Source organism: Ptychodera flava, chromosome 6 (genome assembly GCF_041260155.1).
Source record: "Ptychodera flava strain L36383 chromosome 6, AS_Pfla_20210202, whole genome shotgun sequence".
Classification (NCBI taxonomy): domain Eukaryota; kingdom Metazoa; phylum Hemichordata; class Enteropneusta; family Ptychoderidae; genus Ptychodera; species Ptychodera flava.
In genome coordinates, this window is record NC_091933.1 from 40,928,975 (window position 1) to 40,946,871 (window position 17,897).

The 17,897-nt window shown below is 38.1% G+C and overlaps 1 protein-coding gene across 1 annotated transcript in view; it reads left to right on the forward strand.

Moving 5' to 3' along the window:
- The window catches only part of LOC139135806 (mRNA-decapping enzyme 1B-like), a 55,951-nt gene that overhangs the window by 28,561 nt on the left and 9,493 nt on the right, over positions 1-17,897 (forward strand). Inside the window, exons 3-5 of the mRNA XM_070703533.1 lie at positions 15,302-15,435; positions 16,253-16,316; positions 17,264-17,543. Of these exons, the coding sequence (XP_070559634.1) occupies positions 15,302-15,435; positions 16,253-16,316; positions 17,264-17,543 (478 nt within the window). The remainder of the gene's footprint in view (positions 1-15,301; positions 15,436-16,252; positions 16,317-17,263; positions 17,544-17,897) is intronic.

The window sequence follows — 17,897 nt, forward strand, 5'->3', positions numbered from 1 at the left end:
ACACTGTATTATGTAGAGACAGTGTTAAAAACTGAACTCTTGGCATTTTGCTGACTTGCTTCTGAGAATTTGGAAAAAAAATCTGTGTAGTTGTGGTATTTTGTATTTTTGAGAAAACAAAGATGCAGTCATTATTTATATGATAAAGTTACAGGTATCTCACATATCAGGTTGTGCTTGTTGAATGTTACAATAGATAGCACACTTTGAAGTAATTTGATTTGAATGTTGGTCATCTGTTGGTGACAGGGTTGACCAGCCAGTGTGGGACTACTGATTTCATAAACTCCCAAGATCAAAACAGAATTATGGTCGGTGTTCATTCAAATCAGGCTTCATCTTCTGTATTCTAAAGTCAAAGTGACGGCTTTGACAGAAATATTTCCTCCGTGTTTTGTTCACCAAGTTTCATTGACCTGCTACTGTAGACCAGTGCATTGACAGGTTTGCCACCAACTTTCAACCAGTCAAGCTATTTGAATTGGAGTTCTGTGATCAAATTTTGACACATCTTGCTGACAGGGAGTCAATATCATTACCTTTTTCATTATTAAGGTACTGAAAACAAAAAATATGGGACAAAAAAAATTTTTGTATGTCATGCAATTACAGTCTCAGAGAAAAATTATGTTGTAATCTTGATGAGATATGAAATACATGTGCCTGCGTTGTGTTTGAAGAGCAATGCATGGCTTGCTTCCATGTCCATGTGAAAGTCTTTAATAGCCAGGTAATCTGTATACAGTGATTTTACCCTCATCTTAGAGAGACTGATAATGGACACCCCTGACCCCTGAAACATGGAGACGGCAGAGAATCCCTGCTGTTCCAGAAATGATTGAGAATAAATATCAGTATCTGATCATTGCTTGAATTCTTAGCTAGACACGTCTGCATGGCCATGCACAGACATTGCTATGACATGTATGCCGAGTATGACTGGATTGTTCCACTGACAGCTGTGTAGAGTTCAGTCACATGAAGAAATCAGATACCCATCGCATCGGTTTCTGTGCTGTGCACTGTTATGCAGTAACATACGGTAACCTGTTACATACATGTACACATGTGTAATTCTTATACTCCTTTTTCCTGAAAATGGATTCAACTACAACATTGAAGTCGATAGGGATCAACCAAATTGGGTCCCTCTTATGGGGTAAAATTACCAACACACAGGAGACTTTATCAGCTATACTTAGTGTATAGTAATTGGGAAATGGTAAACCTTAAGTGGTTATAAAATCTGCCATAATTTATACATGCAGGCACTCTGACATCTCATAAAATTTTCAAGGACCAGGCTATAACCATCACTGGAAGACACTTCTCAGCATACAAAGAAATTATTCATGGTCTGGCTTATGTTTTGCTTTCCCTAGTGTCATCATCTTTGTATCCATGGCAACAAAAACCTACAGATTACTCAGTATCCTACCCACTTATATCAATAAAGTTGAGCCACTGTAATTTCTCAGATGTTAACTTCTTTGTTTGTGTGTTTTCTTGATGATGTGGTCAAGGGCAATGCACAGTGAACTAAACATCAGTAATCTGCATTTATATGGCGTTATAGTCACCAGATATTCATTCACTGAAAATTTTGATATTCTTCAGACTTTATTCTCTTGAACTTACTGTATTTTAGGGATTTTGATGATGACAGCACTGGGTGTGCGTTACTAATCAACATGGACTGATGCAAACCATTTAGCTTTTTAACTATTAGTAAAATATTATTCCTGATTCCCTATGCTTAATTGTGAAGAGCAAGTCTGCTTTTGAGTCATGTACACAAGGGGGATTTATTGGTTTCATTGAAATTGATTCTGTCTTCATACATCAGGGGAAAAAATTGAACCCAATGACCCATTGTAATCATACAATGCTACCAAAAATAAAATTCCAAAGATAATATGAGGACCTGTCCAGGCATTAGTCAGATCTAGGGTGTGCATGCAGCTGTTGCTAAGAACACATTGTTTCCCAGTGGATCTCTGTCACATTGGGTTGACAAAAATACTGCAGCATTGTGATAATTCATGTTTACATGTTTATACGTAACAGTCCTACATGTTTATACGTACTAGTCCTACATACATGTACATGTACTAGGTCTAATTGTCAATGATTTACTTTTTGTTCAAGTTTCTGTGTTATCTTTATGAAGTACTAATTTTTTATCTCCCATATATGCATATGTATATATGCAAATGGAAGGTATTCTTATAAGGTGGCAAAATGGCGTCTGTGTGTATGTATGTATGTTTTAGGATTGAAATTGTTCATTTTATAAATAGTATGAGGCTTGTGTTAACTTTTGAATCACACTGACTGATAATACTTCGACCATGCTTCGACATAGATCCAAGAATCTTTTTCAATACATTGATATTGTTCAAATTCTCAGCATTGCATCAAGTTAGGGTGCCATCATTATTTACGACCATGAGGGGTCAGAGGACTTTCATTGAAAACTCTTAAATTTTGAGTACCCCCAACCAACCATGATGAATTTGAATAACCCCCATCTCTAACACAGAAATTTTGACTGCAATTTTCAACAACCAAACAATATGATAATACATTTTGTAAAGAACAGTTCTCAGTTTGCCAGACCAAAGAATATGCAGGAATGGAAAATCTGTGACCTTCTTTCATGTCATTTGCAAAATCTTACATTTCTGTAAACGATATTAGAGGACCAACAGTCAGAGTCAGTATTTTTATAATCCATTCATTATTGTTTGCAACCTCGCTAGCTGTGCAATTTCTCCAGCTGCTAGCCTCTAATGAAAAGCCTGAATATGATATGGTTAGATGTCAAAATGAATTGAACTGAAATCGATTTAAATATGTTTCTGTGATAATAAAGGATGAAATCACAACAGTTCCTTAAAAAATTTTGAGAAATTGATATGCAAAGGTGCAGTCTGGTGCATTCTGAGAGGTGTTTTCAACTTACTTTTTTACTATTGTAAAACTGTTAGAATACTCGGGGGGGGGGGGAGCATAAGAGAGGATATCGTCCGTCCCCTCTTGCATGGAAAATTTTGAGAAATTGATGTGTGCAATCTGAGAGGTGTTTCAATTTAATTTGTACCAGAACTTGAATAATCTCCCTTCTTTCTCACCACATTTTGAGCACCCCCCCCTTGTAGCTTTACATTTTTTGAGTAACCCCCCCCCCCCAGGCCGTAAATAAATGATGGCTCCCATAGAGGCCGTAAAAACAGCTGTACTTCAAAATTTAATCCGCACTACAAGGTACTTGATAATAGAAAGACTGCACTACTTTATCTGTGAACATCCTCCTGTACAGTACAGCACTCTGCAAATACACTGCTTTCAACAATGCTGACAATATTTGCACAAGAGTTGCACTCCCTGCCAGAAAAGCACCCTAAAAATGAGAATCATAGCAACAACAAATCATATTACACTATTTATAATCTAGCCAACAACCAATCATGTAGCAGCATTTGAGATTACTCATATATTAGCATTGCCATAGAGTATTATGAAATTTGTAGCTGTTTATCATAATTCTAGTTTTAATCATGACAAATAAAGTCAACTTTAAATCACCAGTTGAAGCGTAGATGAAAGGCTGTGGATGTAATAGTGTGTACAATGGAAACTGAAAAATCAAGCAGTAACACGTTTTGTGAAAAATGTATTAAGCTCAACATTAACAATAAATGGAGCAAGAGGGATTTATGACTTTGCTTTTCTGTGTGTTTGAAATTCAAGAAAGTTAGCCCTTTCATGTTTTGAAATTATTCCTAATAAAATAATTCAAACCTTGTGTAGTTAAGCTACTACAAAACACTGGTATGATTTCCTGCTCCTATGGAATTATCAATACGGATCACCAATAACAGAGATTATTTCACTACTATGAACATTTCTAATAATATACTATTATATCATACATTGTACTTAATCCATATATTACCTGATTTTGTTAATTTGAACCTTATACTATTGTTTAGTAAAAAAGCCATAATACTCAAATAATTAAAATTTATTTTTGGTATTCATTTCTAAAATATTATATTTCATACATAAAACACTCGAAATACTGGTCCTCAGAAAAAATCTGAATTCATATTGGCCGCAAAATGGTCACGTGACATGACGTCATGTGAGGCCATCAGTGCAGTGTGCAGTGACAGGGTCGCACTAGCGCTCGCCACATTCGCAAAATGCGACAGAAAGTGCTGGGTGGCGAATAAAATGTCTTCTTGGTTCGCCACGCTCATGAAAGTGTGGCGAACTGGCCTCAAACTAAAAGACCTCGGTCAAATTCACGGTGGACGATGCGATACTATCAGGTGATTAAATCAATGTGACAATACTCTCGCTCTCAGCGCCACGTAAGTTTACGATACCATACAATGGTTGCGTACTATGCGTTCTATCCAGCTTAGGTACGCATTGCCGAACTCGCCGAGCCATAAAACTTTTTGTTTACCCTTTGAAGCCAGTTTAGTACCAAAGAAGGACTAAAATAATGACATCATCCACCCTAACATCAGAGAGATCCAGTAATTTATGCGAACTTTCCGAGAAGGGGTCAGTGGTTTACGTGAATATTACATGTAAATCAGGTCGGCTGCCCCGCTGCCATGCCGTGCACTCAACGAGAGTCGAGAGACTTTATGATAGCTTTTCTACAACTCAGACACACAAGACGATTATATCATGTACAGCTATTGCTCTCTGAGTGATAGAAACGGTAGCTTTTACGATTTTTTGATAATATTCTATGGAAAAATCGAGCGATTTGCTAGCCAAGCTGATTGCGATAAAACTTAGTGATGGCAGCATGGCATTGCATAGACTTGGTTCAAGTCGGTGAATTTTAAAAAAATAAAATCATTTATAATAGTTTCTTTTGTGTCTCTCCTATTTCGTACAAACCTATCCGGAATTTGGCAGCTCACGCCAGGTTTTCCCAGCGATTGAATGCGTCACGTTTGAGTCTGCGCAGTAGTGAGTTAGTCGGGTGAAACTCCGCTGTATAGCGTTCACTCCACTCATCGCGTTCACCCTACTCATCGCGTCCACTCACGCGCGCGTTTCACATGAAAGCAAAATACAAATCATTGCGTTCACTCCACTCAAACATTCACAAATCACAGACTTGAACCAAGTCTAGGCATTGCATTGCATGATGCTGAATGCTCCGGTCCCCGTGGTTCTTTCAATGTGCATGATGAAGAAATTTGTAAGAGTTTAGTTATACTAAGGTGCATTCTGTTGATTTTCAAGTGACTTGCAATCAATAAACTCATGCAAACTGTTGATATCGTGGCCTTATCCAGCCTGTAGCGAGAGAGCCGTGACCTACTTTGTTTACAAATTTATGTGTTGTTACTGTTGACATCGTGACATATTTTCTACGTTGGGTCGCGTCTGACGTGTGTCTCTTGCATCTCCACAAGGTGACTGGAAACCGTATTTTGTGAGTTTGAAGCCAATTGAAACACTATTTTTTAACTTCAATAAACCGGGCATGAAACTTTTATCTCAATACTTTGTGGTTTCTAGCTATCTGAAGACATCTTTTGGTATGCTTGTCAAAATACGTGATCCAACTTTGAAAACTGATTGACTAACACAGTATGACTGCGAGACACGATTACATGTAAATCAAGGCTGTGTCGATGTCACGAAACGTACGAGCGTACGACGGTGTACAGTGTCTGGTAGGTATCAATGAGTCGGAGAGCCCGCGTACCTGGTCCGGCTAGGCTCAACTATACTGTGAAGATCGGTGGAGATACACGAATCAACCTGACTCCATTACAAAAGTAGTAATCCTGCGATACAAACAAATATGGTCAAGAGAAAAAAACTTTCACAGATCGTTTTGTTGGTCTTTCAACAAGGAATGAAGGTTCAAGGAACTAACGCAGCGCGAATATCAGTAGTTATTTCCGGAACGCGGGAAGGTCGTTTGCTGTGCCAGTACCGTCTGATAACTTTGGAGAAGCAGATCAAAACTCCAGCAACGATGATTATATTCACGGACAAAACGGCCCCGGGCAACTACAGCTGCAGGGAAGGTGATGATGACTAATTGTACCGGTAAACTTCCGACACAAATAGTGTGTATGTTCTGTGCATACAGCAGTGTAGGTTTATTTTACGTCCATGACACAGTGGACAACAACAAGGGAAATAAATAGGCGTGGTTTCATCTCGTTGTTTATTACATAAATGTCAAAATTGATTTTTTATGCGATTTTAAAACAATGTGCATACGCAAGACATGTTAGTGCGATGCTGAGTTCAACGTGGTGCGTATACCGGGTGCTCTCTTCTCGTTACCAAGGCTTAGTCAGACTCGTATCGGCATCTGATGACAGACAGAGTTATGAATTCGAGTTTCACACAGCCGCTTTCAGAATATTTCGATTAGGCATATTTATCATAAAATCGAAGGCCTAAATGATTCTTATTACTACCTATCTGTGTTTCCCACTCGTGAAGGCTCGGGTGAACCTGGGTCTGAAGGTATTTCATCGCTTGGCCGATTGATCCGCAGCTCATGTTGGGGAGATACCTCGCACCTCGCTGGCTCAAAACCTATACGGCCGTGGCTCTGAATTTCCTGAACAATAGTCATGTACTGTAGAGCTCAAGACTCCCCATTATCATCTGAATCATACACTTTGAGTCCAAAAACTATCTCTTCATTCGCGCTCGCCGAGTTTAAATTTGACGCCATTGTTGCTTGTGTATGTACACGGGAGGAGGCAGAGATTGATTTGCACAACGATTGCCTCACGTGACGTCACAGGTGAGGGCGTGGTTCAAACAGAGATTTTTTTCTCAAGCCGTGAATTTATAGCAAGATTGCATTATTTATCAACAGAAATGAATAAAATGACACCAGTATTTGACACATCACTCCAATAAGAGTTTATAGTAAAAAAATAAAAAATATTTTTTCAGAGGTAATATATGGACTTTAATGCATGGTATTAACTGGTACCTAACCTTCAGTAAGACTGGAACAGCATATTCTCTGAGTGTGTTGTAATTGTGTGGTGCCCACTACTACTGGAACAGCATATCCACTGATCTGAGTGTTAATTGTAATTCAATGTGCCCAGTACTACTGGAACAGCATATCCACTGATCTGAGTGTGTTGTAATTCAGTGGTACCCAGTACTACTGGAACAGCATATCCACTGATCTTAGTGTCTTGTAATTCAGTGGTACCCAGTACTACTGGAACAGCATATGCACTGATCTGAGTGTCTTGTAATTCAATGGTACCCAGTACTACTGGAACAGCATATCCACTGATCTTAGTGTGTTGTAATTCAGTGGTACCCAGTACTACTGGAACAGCATATCCACTGATCTGAGTGTTAATTGTATTTCAATGGTACCCAGTACTACTGGAACAGCATAGCCACTGATCTTAGTGTGTAATTGTAATTGTGTGGTGCCCAGTACTACTGGAACAGCATATCCACTGATCTGAGTGTCTTGTAATTCAGTGGTGCCCAGTACTACTGGAATAGCATATCCACTGATCTGAGTGTCTTGTAATTCAGTGGTGCCCAGTACTACTGGAACAGCATATCCACTGATCTGAGTGTCTTGTAATTCAGTGGTGCCCAGTACTACTGGAATAGCATATCCACTGATCTGAGTGTCTTGTAATTCAGTGGTGCCCAGTACTACTGGAATAGCATATCCACCGATCTGAGTGTGTTGTAATTCAGTGTGCCTAGTACTACTGGAACAGCATATCCACTGATCTTAGTGTGTTGTAATTCAGTGGTGCCCAGTACTACTGGAACAGCATATCCACTGATCTTAGTGTGTTGTAATTCAGTGGTGCCCAGTACTACTGGAACAGAATATCACTGATCTGAGTGTCTTATAATTCAGTGATGCCCAGTACTACTGGAACAGCATATCCACTGATCTGAGTGTCTTGTAATTCAGTGGTGCCCAGTACTACTGAATAGCATAGCCACTGATCTGAGTGTCTTGTAATTCAGTGGTGCCCAGTACTACTGGAACAGCATATCCACTGATCTGAGTGTCTTGTAATTCAGTGGTGCCCAGTACTACTGGAATAGCATATCCACTGATCTGAGTGTCTTGTAATTCAGTGGTGCCCAGTACTACTGGAACAGCATATCCACTGATCTTAGTGTGTTTGTAATTCAGTGGTGCCCAGTACTACTGGAACAGCATATCCACTGATCTGAGTGTGTTGTAATTCAGTGGTGCCCAGTACTACTGGAACAGCATATCCACTGATCTTAGTGTGTTGTAATTCAGTGGTGCCCAGTACTACTGGAACAGCATATCCACTGATCTTAGTGTGTTGTAATTCAGTGGTGCCCAGTACTACTGGAACAGCATATCCACTGATCTTAGTGTGTTGTAATTCAGTGGTACCCAGTACTACTGGAACAGCATATCCACTGATCTGAGTGTCTTGTAATTCAGTGGTACCCAGTACTACTGGAACAGCATATCCACTGATCTGAGTGTCTTGTAATTCAGTGGTGCCCAGTACTACTACTGGAACAGCATATCCACTGATCTTAGTGTGTTGTAATTCAGTGGTACCCAGTACTACTGGAACAGCATATCCACTGATCTTAGTGTGTTGTAATTCAGTGGTGCCCAGTACTACTGGAACAGCATATTCACTGATCTTAGTGTCTTGTAATTCAGTGGTGCCCAGTACTACTGGAACAGCATATCCACTGATCTTAGTGTGTTGTAATTCAGTGGTGCCCAGTACTACTGGAACAGCATATCCACTGATCTTAGTGTGTTGTAATTCAGTGGTGCCCAGTACTACTGGAACAGCATATCCACTGATCTGAGTGTCTTGTAATTCAGTGGTACCCAGTACTACTGGAACAGCATATCCACTGATCTGAGTGTGTTGTAATTCAGTGGTGCCCAGTACTACTGGAACAGCATATTCACTGATCTCAACAGAAACTTTGGCAATGTTGACTGCAGATCAATGGAGTTTCTCAACCTTGTACTCATATATGTACTAAGTAATTATGTCAGTATTGTGCTTTTTGCATTTCATTTTTCTCATCTTTGGAAAAGACAAAATGGAGGCTGGCAACAATTGCAATGATTAATATGTTCAGCAATACAATGTTATAAAAATGTAATTATATTGATGAAAGGCACAATGATGAAATTATACCATTTCTGATCGCAGAACAATATTGTAGAGTACTATGAGTGACAAAGACAGTGTTGTGAATTTTCAGACTTCACATACTGTATGGTTTGATCAGTATGTAGGTATGTTTGAACAATGAAGTACTCCTTTTACAGGGTCTTTTATTCCTTTTTACAGTTCAAGGTTTTATAGGAATTTCAGTGTGTCAGCAACAGTGATATGCCATTTTATACGTGATATGCCAGTGATAATTTAACAACCAATGAAGAATTGTTAAAAACATTGTCAAAATTTAGATTCTACCATGTCCAGACATTTCATTTATCAAATTATGTTGAATTTCACAATCTCTAACAAAAATAACACAGATATAAAATCATCTGTCAGGCAAATTATTTATATTGTAAATATTTACATCATTTCTGTCCATTTCATATTACATTTTGAATTTACAACAAGCATACTTACATATGAGGGAAAATGAACAAATGATATTCAATGTGTTTAGTTTACATTTTGTCCATTAATATTCATATCTATATTCCTGAAAAATGTAGGTCACTGAGTCCAGGTTTAACTGCTTCCAATGTTTAGATATTTACTCACATGTAAGAATATTGAATGAGAGTATTACGACAGTTGTAAAAATATAATTTGAATTTTTTACATATTGAAAGCAAACTGGTGCATCTGTCTGCAATATGGTAAGCTTTAATATAGTTGATGGTACACACAGAGACTGGCAGCATTTTCTATTTAATATTGTAAAAATGCAATAAACAGTGTTTGAAAATCAATAAGTGCCACAAAGAGACAAAGACATAAGTGTTCGATGTTAGTGAATGCAAGGCCTGGATACATGTTGTAAATGTCAATATGCTCCAAGCCTTGTCTATTACTTTTGTTTTACTTTCATTGCCAGTTTGCCCAAGGATATATTTGCCAGTTTGCCCAAGGATAGATGCATAAATACGAACTGAAAATTAGATTCAGGTACATGTAGATAGTTGCAGCTAAGTGGAAGCATCGTACGTACATTGTACTATATACATGTACATGTATGTGGATGGTTTGATGATTAATACAGCTTAGAGAAGGTGTACATTTTACTGGTGGGAACATGTATGCAAACACCTGGCGCATGTATTTTGTCTATAGCTACTGGTCTATTTCAAATAAACATAGTGGGCTAGATACCAGACTTCATATACATCTACATATAATGTGGTGATATCTACGTTGTTCACATTTGCAACCCAACTGAAATTTTGGCTGACGTAAAATAATTGTCATTTTGGGAATAGATTTGGGCCATGTCCGCACTTACGCACACTTACCGGTATCTGAATTTGGGCCGACGTAAATTTACCATCCTTTATGACCTCTGACCTGTCAAAGTTCAAAATGGCAGATTTAAATAATGGCACGCTGTTTCTACTGTTCGTGATTTTCCTGTGTTTTTTACGTACAAGAAAGGCAAATATGACCACCACTCGCCATTTTAATCATCAGATAGGTCTTGACTATTTATTGGATGAGCGTAGGGTACATGTATATGTACAACGGCGGTGTAGAAATAATCACTGTGCGGCATTTTTGACATCGTTGTTAACCAATGCGTCTCATACTTGCACTGTGAATCGAATGACATGGTTTCACTTGCGGAGCAAAAGTTGGTGGGAAGATATAGTTCTGTGTACATGGGATGATAAAGACTGGATTGAAAACTTTCGGGACTAGGACCGACAGTCGGCCCTGAACCCCCCCTTCTTATCGAGACCAAACTAGGCCGACACAGTGTGTCCACATTGGTCATTTTATGTCGGCCCAGGCCCAGCACCGGTGCTACACCAATGCAAATTGGCCAGTCTGAACAACGTAATCGTCTACTTTATACATCATCAACTCCCATATGTAAACCTGCTGTGAAATTTCGTACCTTGAAGGTTCGTTTTCCCAAACAAATGTACTAGGACGATATGAACTTTGACCACGGGCATTCTGTTGTTCTTAAATGATGGTGTATAAGCGTGTAAACATGATTTCGTATTTTGGTTTCCGTTTGCCGCTGGAGAACTTACATCGTGATTTAAAAAAATAAAAGCCTCAACAAAAATGAGGTATTATTAATACAAAAGAAACAGTCGCATTCTGCTGGTTCACCAAATTGATTATTCTTTCCCTCACACCCGGTCATTCTGCACCGCGGCATGCACGGCAGAGTTCTTACCAGCGCGTATTTACCGCAATCATGAAGCGCGTATTCGAAGTGCGGCGGAGAATGACGATGGTACGTTGCTATGACTGCCGCGTACATGAGCGCGGTGGCTGGAATGGAACGTGCACGCGACAACAGCTATGCACGCGAGCGCCTCTGAACTGTCGTCTGCTGTCCCGGCCTCAGAAATGTATATATATACAAGGGTATGCTCATATGAACATGGAACCTGACGATGTGCGTTACAAAAAAGGGGGGACAGGGGGGACAGATACTATTACCCTCTAAAACGTCCGCAAAAGGTAAACAAATTTTTTATTTTTGCAATGTAACTCACTGACGATAGAACGTAAAATACAGAATGAAAACAAAAAAAAAAATGTGAAAATGTAACCCTTGACCTGCCAGGCTTGTTCACGTTCCGTTCGACCAAAACAGACTGAGTGAAAAGAAATGCACATTTGAAATAATCTTCCGGGTTCTATCGAAAGGCTTTCACTAAAACTGAAAAAAGATTAAATGTTCTTCTTTGGAATATTATATTGGAAGGTTTTTACTACGAAGAGAAATAAAGAAATATGCCCTTTCTTCTGCGCATGACGAAACCACAGAACGGCAATTGCTATATTAGCGTATTTTCGAACATCCAAAGTCGCTACCGGATAACGGCAATTTGTAACGCACATAGTCAGGGTTAGCGATGCATTTATTCTCGGTCATATTTCGAATATCTACTACGTCTGTCATTTTCATAACTTGATGTGTGCTACGATGCCATTTCAAATCCCATACGTCGTTTTCGCAACGGAATTCGACTCACATCATCGGTAAATAATGTCGTCCAGAAATGATTTGCATACCCTTGTGTATAAATTATATCATTATGTGAAACGACACAGTGCAGGTCGCGCGCGTACCTATAGTACGCGTATATATGCGTGCGTCGTTCCGCCGCGACGTTTAGCATCGAAAGAATACGGTCGATGTGGTCGCTTGTGACGTTCCCGTAGACACGTCCGACCTTGATCTGGTTTTGTAGCTAAGTAGGCATTTCAATCTGAACGGCATTCTGTTATAAATTTCTTACACAGTTATCATCAAAGTTCGTATTTACATATAATTAGCTTAGTTTATTCAGACTATCAATTCAGAACAACAGAGTGCCCGTGCTTTGACTGGCATACACCTGGAAATAGAGATTCTAATTGTATTCTATATTACTATCTTACCAAATCAGAAGACAAATTACAATACCATTCATCTGATAAATGTGTACGCCAATGCAATTACCAAGTTTCACAGCATTTGAGAAGTTAAAAGGTTGTAAACTACTAAAAATATCTCATGGTGTTATCTAATACTTAGAACGCCATTAACAGTAACTTTTTGTGTAATTCTTAGTATTTCATCCTCGTCATTAAGTGCAGCATCTTGTCCTATAACAAAATATATTTAAATTCACATTGAAAAAAACTTGTCAACACAGCCTGTATTTGGATAATGTTCAGTCCTGCTTTTGTCAATTCAATTTTAGTCCAGACTTGTATATACACTTTACGACCATAATATTGTTGTATGTGCACAGTGTGTGGTGTTGGTAAGGCTAATATTTTTACATCACGGCATTCCAGGCAGGAAATGGAAGATGGACTGGTTTTATAATAAAACAAAAAGCATGAAAATATTATCAAAAGTTACAGCTATTGTCACCTTCACGCTAACACTTGAATGTGGTCAACTCACTCATCTTCTAATTGTATCCAATCAATGAAAATATGACTAACATGATGTACAAGAAGCCAATTTAGGGCCTTACTCTGTCTTAATTGTATTAGTAGAGGAAAATTGGTCCTCTCGTAATGAAAGGAAAATCAATAAACAAGATGATTAGTCATTGCATATGTGTGCATTTATCACATCTGCATCTGTTATTGAGAACACATTGATGAACAGGGATGACTCTCATGATATTTAGTGTCGTTTCAAGGATTTGTGTCTGATTGTGGTATTGATTGCTTGTCAATGTGTGTCATTGGCGGCATTGGTCAACAGTTTGTACAAGGGCAGGCTTATGAACATGTTATCAGAAAGAAATTTTATGTTATCAAACCATGAAAAAGTATCCAAATGGTTTGTTAAACACCACACAGAGTAAATTGAAAGAGCTATGGAGTAGCTAGTCATTTCCCACCCAGAGTTGTACATCATTCTCCAGGTAATATTTTCATAGGCACTGTGCCTGTTTTTGTCATATCTGTAGTTTTCATTCGTTTCATCGAAAGAATTCTAGGCTAGGTGCTATATCGCATAGGAAAACACTTTGTTCTGAATTTACTTTCAAATTGATTTTATGCTACACTATGTCATATGTTCTATGCTCCACTATTTCATATAAGTTGGCCAGAAATGTTGTAAAGGACAGGAATTAATTGCATTACATTTCACAAGAAGCACACAATAACAAAGTCTGCGTTTGATAAAACTGTTGCTAAAGGGTGACATTCAACAATATTTGGAATGTGGGTATGTTCTCATGGAAGAGATCCAAGCCATACATACAAGACTGTTTCTCATAATCCTCACATACATACAGGCCTCAGGCTGTATGCTCATGCATGAGGGGGCAATATCACACTTGAATGGCGTCATTTCTTATTTGGTGCAATGTCACATTGCTGTTGTTTAAACCTATCATAATTTTAATGAAATGAACATGCATGTCAGTCATAGTTATACTCATTACATGTTGATGTCACGTGTGTGTTTGCAACAGAGCTTTATGTAATGAAGGAAAGCACGTACATGTGTATTCAGAGGGCTTGAAATGTTCGGTCAGATGGGTGTTGGTCAGGTTTCTGGCACTGTGCTCTCGTTATTTATAACAGTGCAGATGTAACTGTAACTCGTCCACCATGATTTTTCAAGCAATGGCGGTGGTAAATCTGCAGCAATGTCTGGCAAAAGGTCGGTGATTCATGAAAGAAAAAGAAAACAATAAATAAAAAAACAGCAAGAAGAAAACAATAAAAAAAAAAGCAAGAAAACAAAAACGATAATGTACATATCTACTGAAAATGAATTCTTGGCAAGGACAATATCAGTAACACTTGTCTTCATGTATCACACAGTCCTTCACGGCAAGTAATTCATGTGTAATCTGTCAAGCAGCCATACAGACAGACATGCTACACAGATGTGAAAACATCAACATCCCAAAAATGTACCTTGCCAGCTGCAGAATTTGCATGTGAAACATATTTCTCCAACTGTCTGAGCAAATACATGTTGAACTACCTCTCCCATGCAGTATGGCAACATGTTGGAAGCACAGAAAAGATTGAAACAAAAGCAGTGAAATAAATGGCCATAGAGGGCACACTTTTATTGAATGGGAATCACATATATGTCAGGTTATCTAATGATTCCATTTATATCATTGTACAGAAGTCAAAATATCATCAAGATATTATATATATTAGTTATCTCTGTGATTAATTCAAGTCTTTAATGAGATATAATTGTCTTGTTGGATTTCAACCCAATGTACATGTGTATGTTGTATGTGTTGTGTTGATCAGTTTTGCATGTACTCTGTAGCAAAAGTTGAAGAACACAGTTAAATGGTTCAGCAACTATTGCAATACTTCTATACCTCAGGGTTAACTCTGACATTATTCAGGATAGACCCTGTAAAATGATTTTGAAGTTGTAATTGGATTCATTGGCTCAGTGCTCTCAACAAAAACCACTACATGATAGGAGATATGATGCTGATGTGAGACATTCCTAAGAAGGGATTTACAAATTACAGGTAAGTATGAGTGATACTAACAAACCAATTTAGAATACTACCACAATAAGCGCTGCTATGTTTTTGTAAACTTTACAGGTCAGCTTCTCCAAGCAATGGCTATACTATAATGAACAGACTGAGTATGGAAAACCTTACGGAACCCATCACCAAGGACTTAGAATTCCAGGTCAATGACCCTTTCCTGCTCTACAGGAATACCAAAGGGGCAAGTAAGTTACAAAGACCAATCAAATTTCCATGAAATCCACAGCACTTTAATAAAAGCAGCATTGCTGAATTATATCACAGTTCCAAGAAACACGTAGCATTTATGAAATATATCACAGTTACAAAAATATCAACACTTGCGATTTTGATGGATTACAAGATGTTTGCAGGGATGGTGGATAGAAGTACATGTACCAGTACATATTGTGACATCATTTGAAAAATCTTCAAATGCATTCTTTTTTTGTCAAAATTTTATTTATACCCATTTAGATAACACAGGCCGTCAGCGTAGGTCTCACTGATTGTTTATTTATGTCATTTGTCTCTCAATCTGGAAAATACTAAAGAAAGATTCAAAATAATAAACCTTTTAGTTTGGGTGTTTCATAATAACAGGGATAGTGTTCTATCTGTAGTAATTTAAAGTTGTTGACAACATCTATATCATAAAACAAGAATCATTCTGGGTGTAATTACATCACATTACCTACTAGCATACATGGTATGCAGTCAAGAGCTAACACAGCACTCTTACTCAAGGTCTCCTTACAAACTTGATATTGAACAAACAGAAATGCTAGACAATTTTTCACTCTTTCAGAAATATAAGACCAAAAATCGGTGCAAAAGCTGTTATGGCAAACATGTTTTGTTATTGCATACTTGCATTTTGTAATTTTACCTCTGACAAATTCTTGATAGTTTGATCATTTGAAATGTGAAGCCTAACACATATCTGGTCAGTAAGCTCCCTTCTATTAATGGTTGATATGGGATATACTATTTTGAGGGAACTGACTGTATTTCTTCATGTAGGTATTTATGGGATCTGGTTTTATGACAAGGATGAATGTACAAGGATTGGTGACATCATGCATCGGTGAGTGTTTTTACAAACTGAGAATCTAATGGTCCAAGCTCCAAAGATACAATTATTTTTGCATTTAGTTTACATTTGTAAGTATATGCCATGCTGCAAGCAGACAGACCACTTATTATTGAAACACAGTTCTATTACTTGATGATCACAAATGAAAGAAAGACGAAACCACTTTGATGGAGGAAACTCTGTATTTCACCTGTTATCTTATATTATATGAACTTGAAGTTGTCTGTTGCCAGGGTTAGGTTCAATGACCTTTTGGTGATTTTTCTGATGTACTTCCATATATGGTATGACAAAAACAAGTACTGTCACATAGTTCATGCTAATATTGTAAGAATGTTATGAGTAACATTTGAAAAAGAAAATCACAAATGACATTTTATCACAGATTTCCAAAATTGAACTCCCATCATGCACATCTTTCTTCACAAATTTCAATTCCTGATTACATATTACTTATGTTGTTGATTCCCTGGCATGTCACTCTGTGCCATCACTTCTGTCATTGATTCCCTGGCATGTCACTCTGTGATCAAAACGGAAGCACTGCCCTAAGATTATCTTTCAGAACATCTCCAGCTTTCAAGTGAGAGAAAAAGATCACTGCGAAATGCATACTTTTTTATAAGCATGTCTGTGTATCTCAGAGTCAATACTGTGTTAATTGGTGACTTCATGTCATGACCCGATGATAATGGTCATCTGAAAGTGCTTGCTTCATGTGCCATAGAGGAACCAAATCTGCTTCAAAAGCCCAATGGTTTACCATAATGGTTGTACCATAATGGTCATGGTGAAAAGGGGCATGAGTTCTGAAATCAAAATCTTGATTTCAGTTGAGTTCAAGGTGATCTGAAAGAAAATAAATACTGACTGATCATGAACCCTGACAGTTGGTTAGATGAAAAATGTTAACCATTGATTCCAACTCTTTGTTACAGAATGACTATATCAGCTGGTCAGGAGGACACAGAGAGCAACACATCCAGTATTGATGGTAATTCCACCACAGGCAGTGAAAAAAGTAACCCTATTGACATCATGCAGATGTTGAGCAAGGCTCAGTCTGACTATAACAAAGGCAGCGGTGACTCTCTAAAGTCCTCCTCTGACACAGGAAGTGTGTCGTCTGGTTCTGTGGCTGCTCTACAGCATGAAGGCAAGACAAAGACAGATATCATGAGCATGCTCAGCAAGGCTCAAGATGAATACACAAAGAAGGTATTAAAATGACAGCTTTATTTGACCTCTGACCTACTGTCGGCACCTTTCATAATAATGTCTCAATGACATTGAATGATGCTCAGGTGTTGTTTACTGACGAAGACTTTATTTCAGACCACCACAATACTATAAATGACACAATTGTTGAAATCACAGCACAAATTCCCACTTTACTGCCGCATATGATTTATATTAAAATGTTTAAACTGTGTTGTGACTGTTTAAAATGTTAGCCGTGACTATTTGTTCCAATGACGGTGTATGGATGTGAATGACCAATGTTCATAAGAAATATCTCCACATGACTAATAACACTCAATTTATTGTTACATTGTATTGGTACTCTCAAGC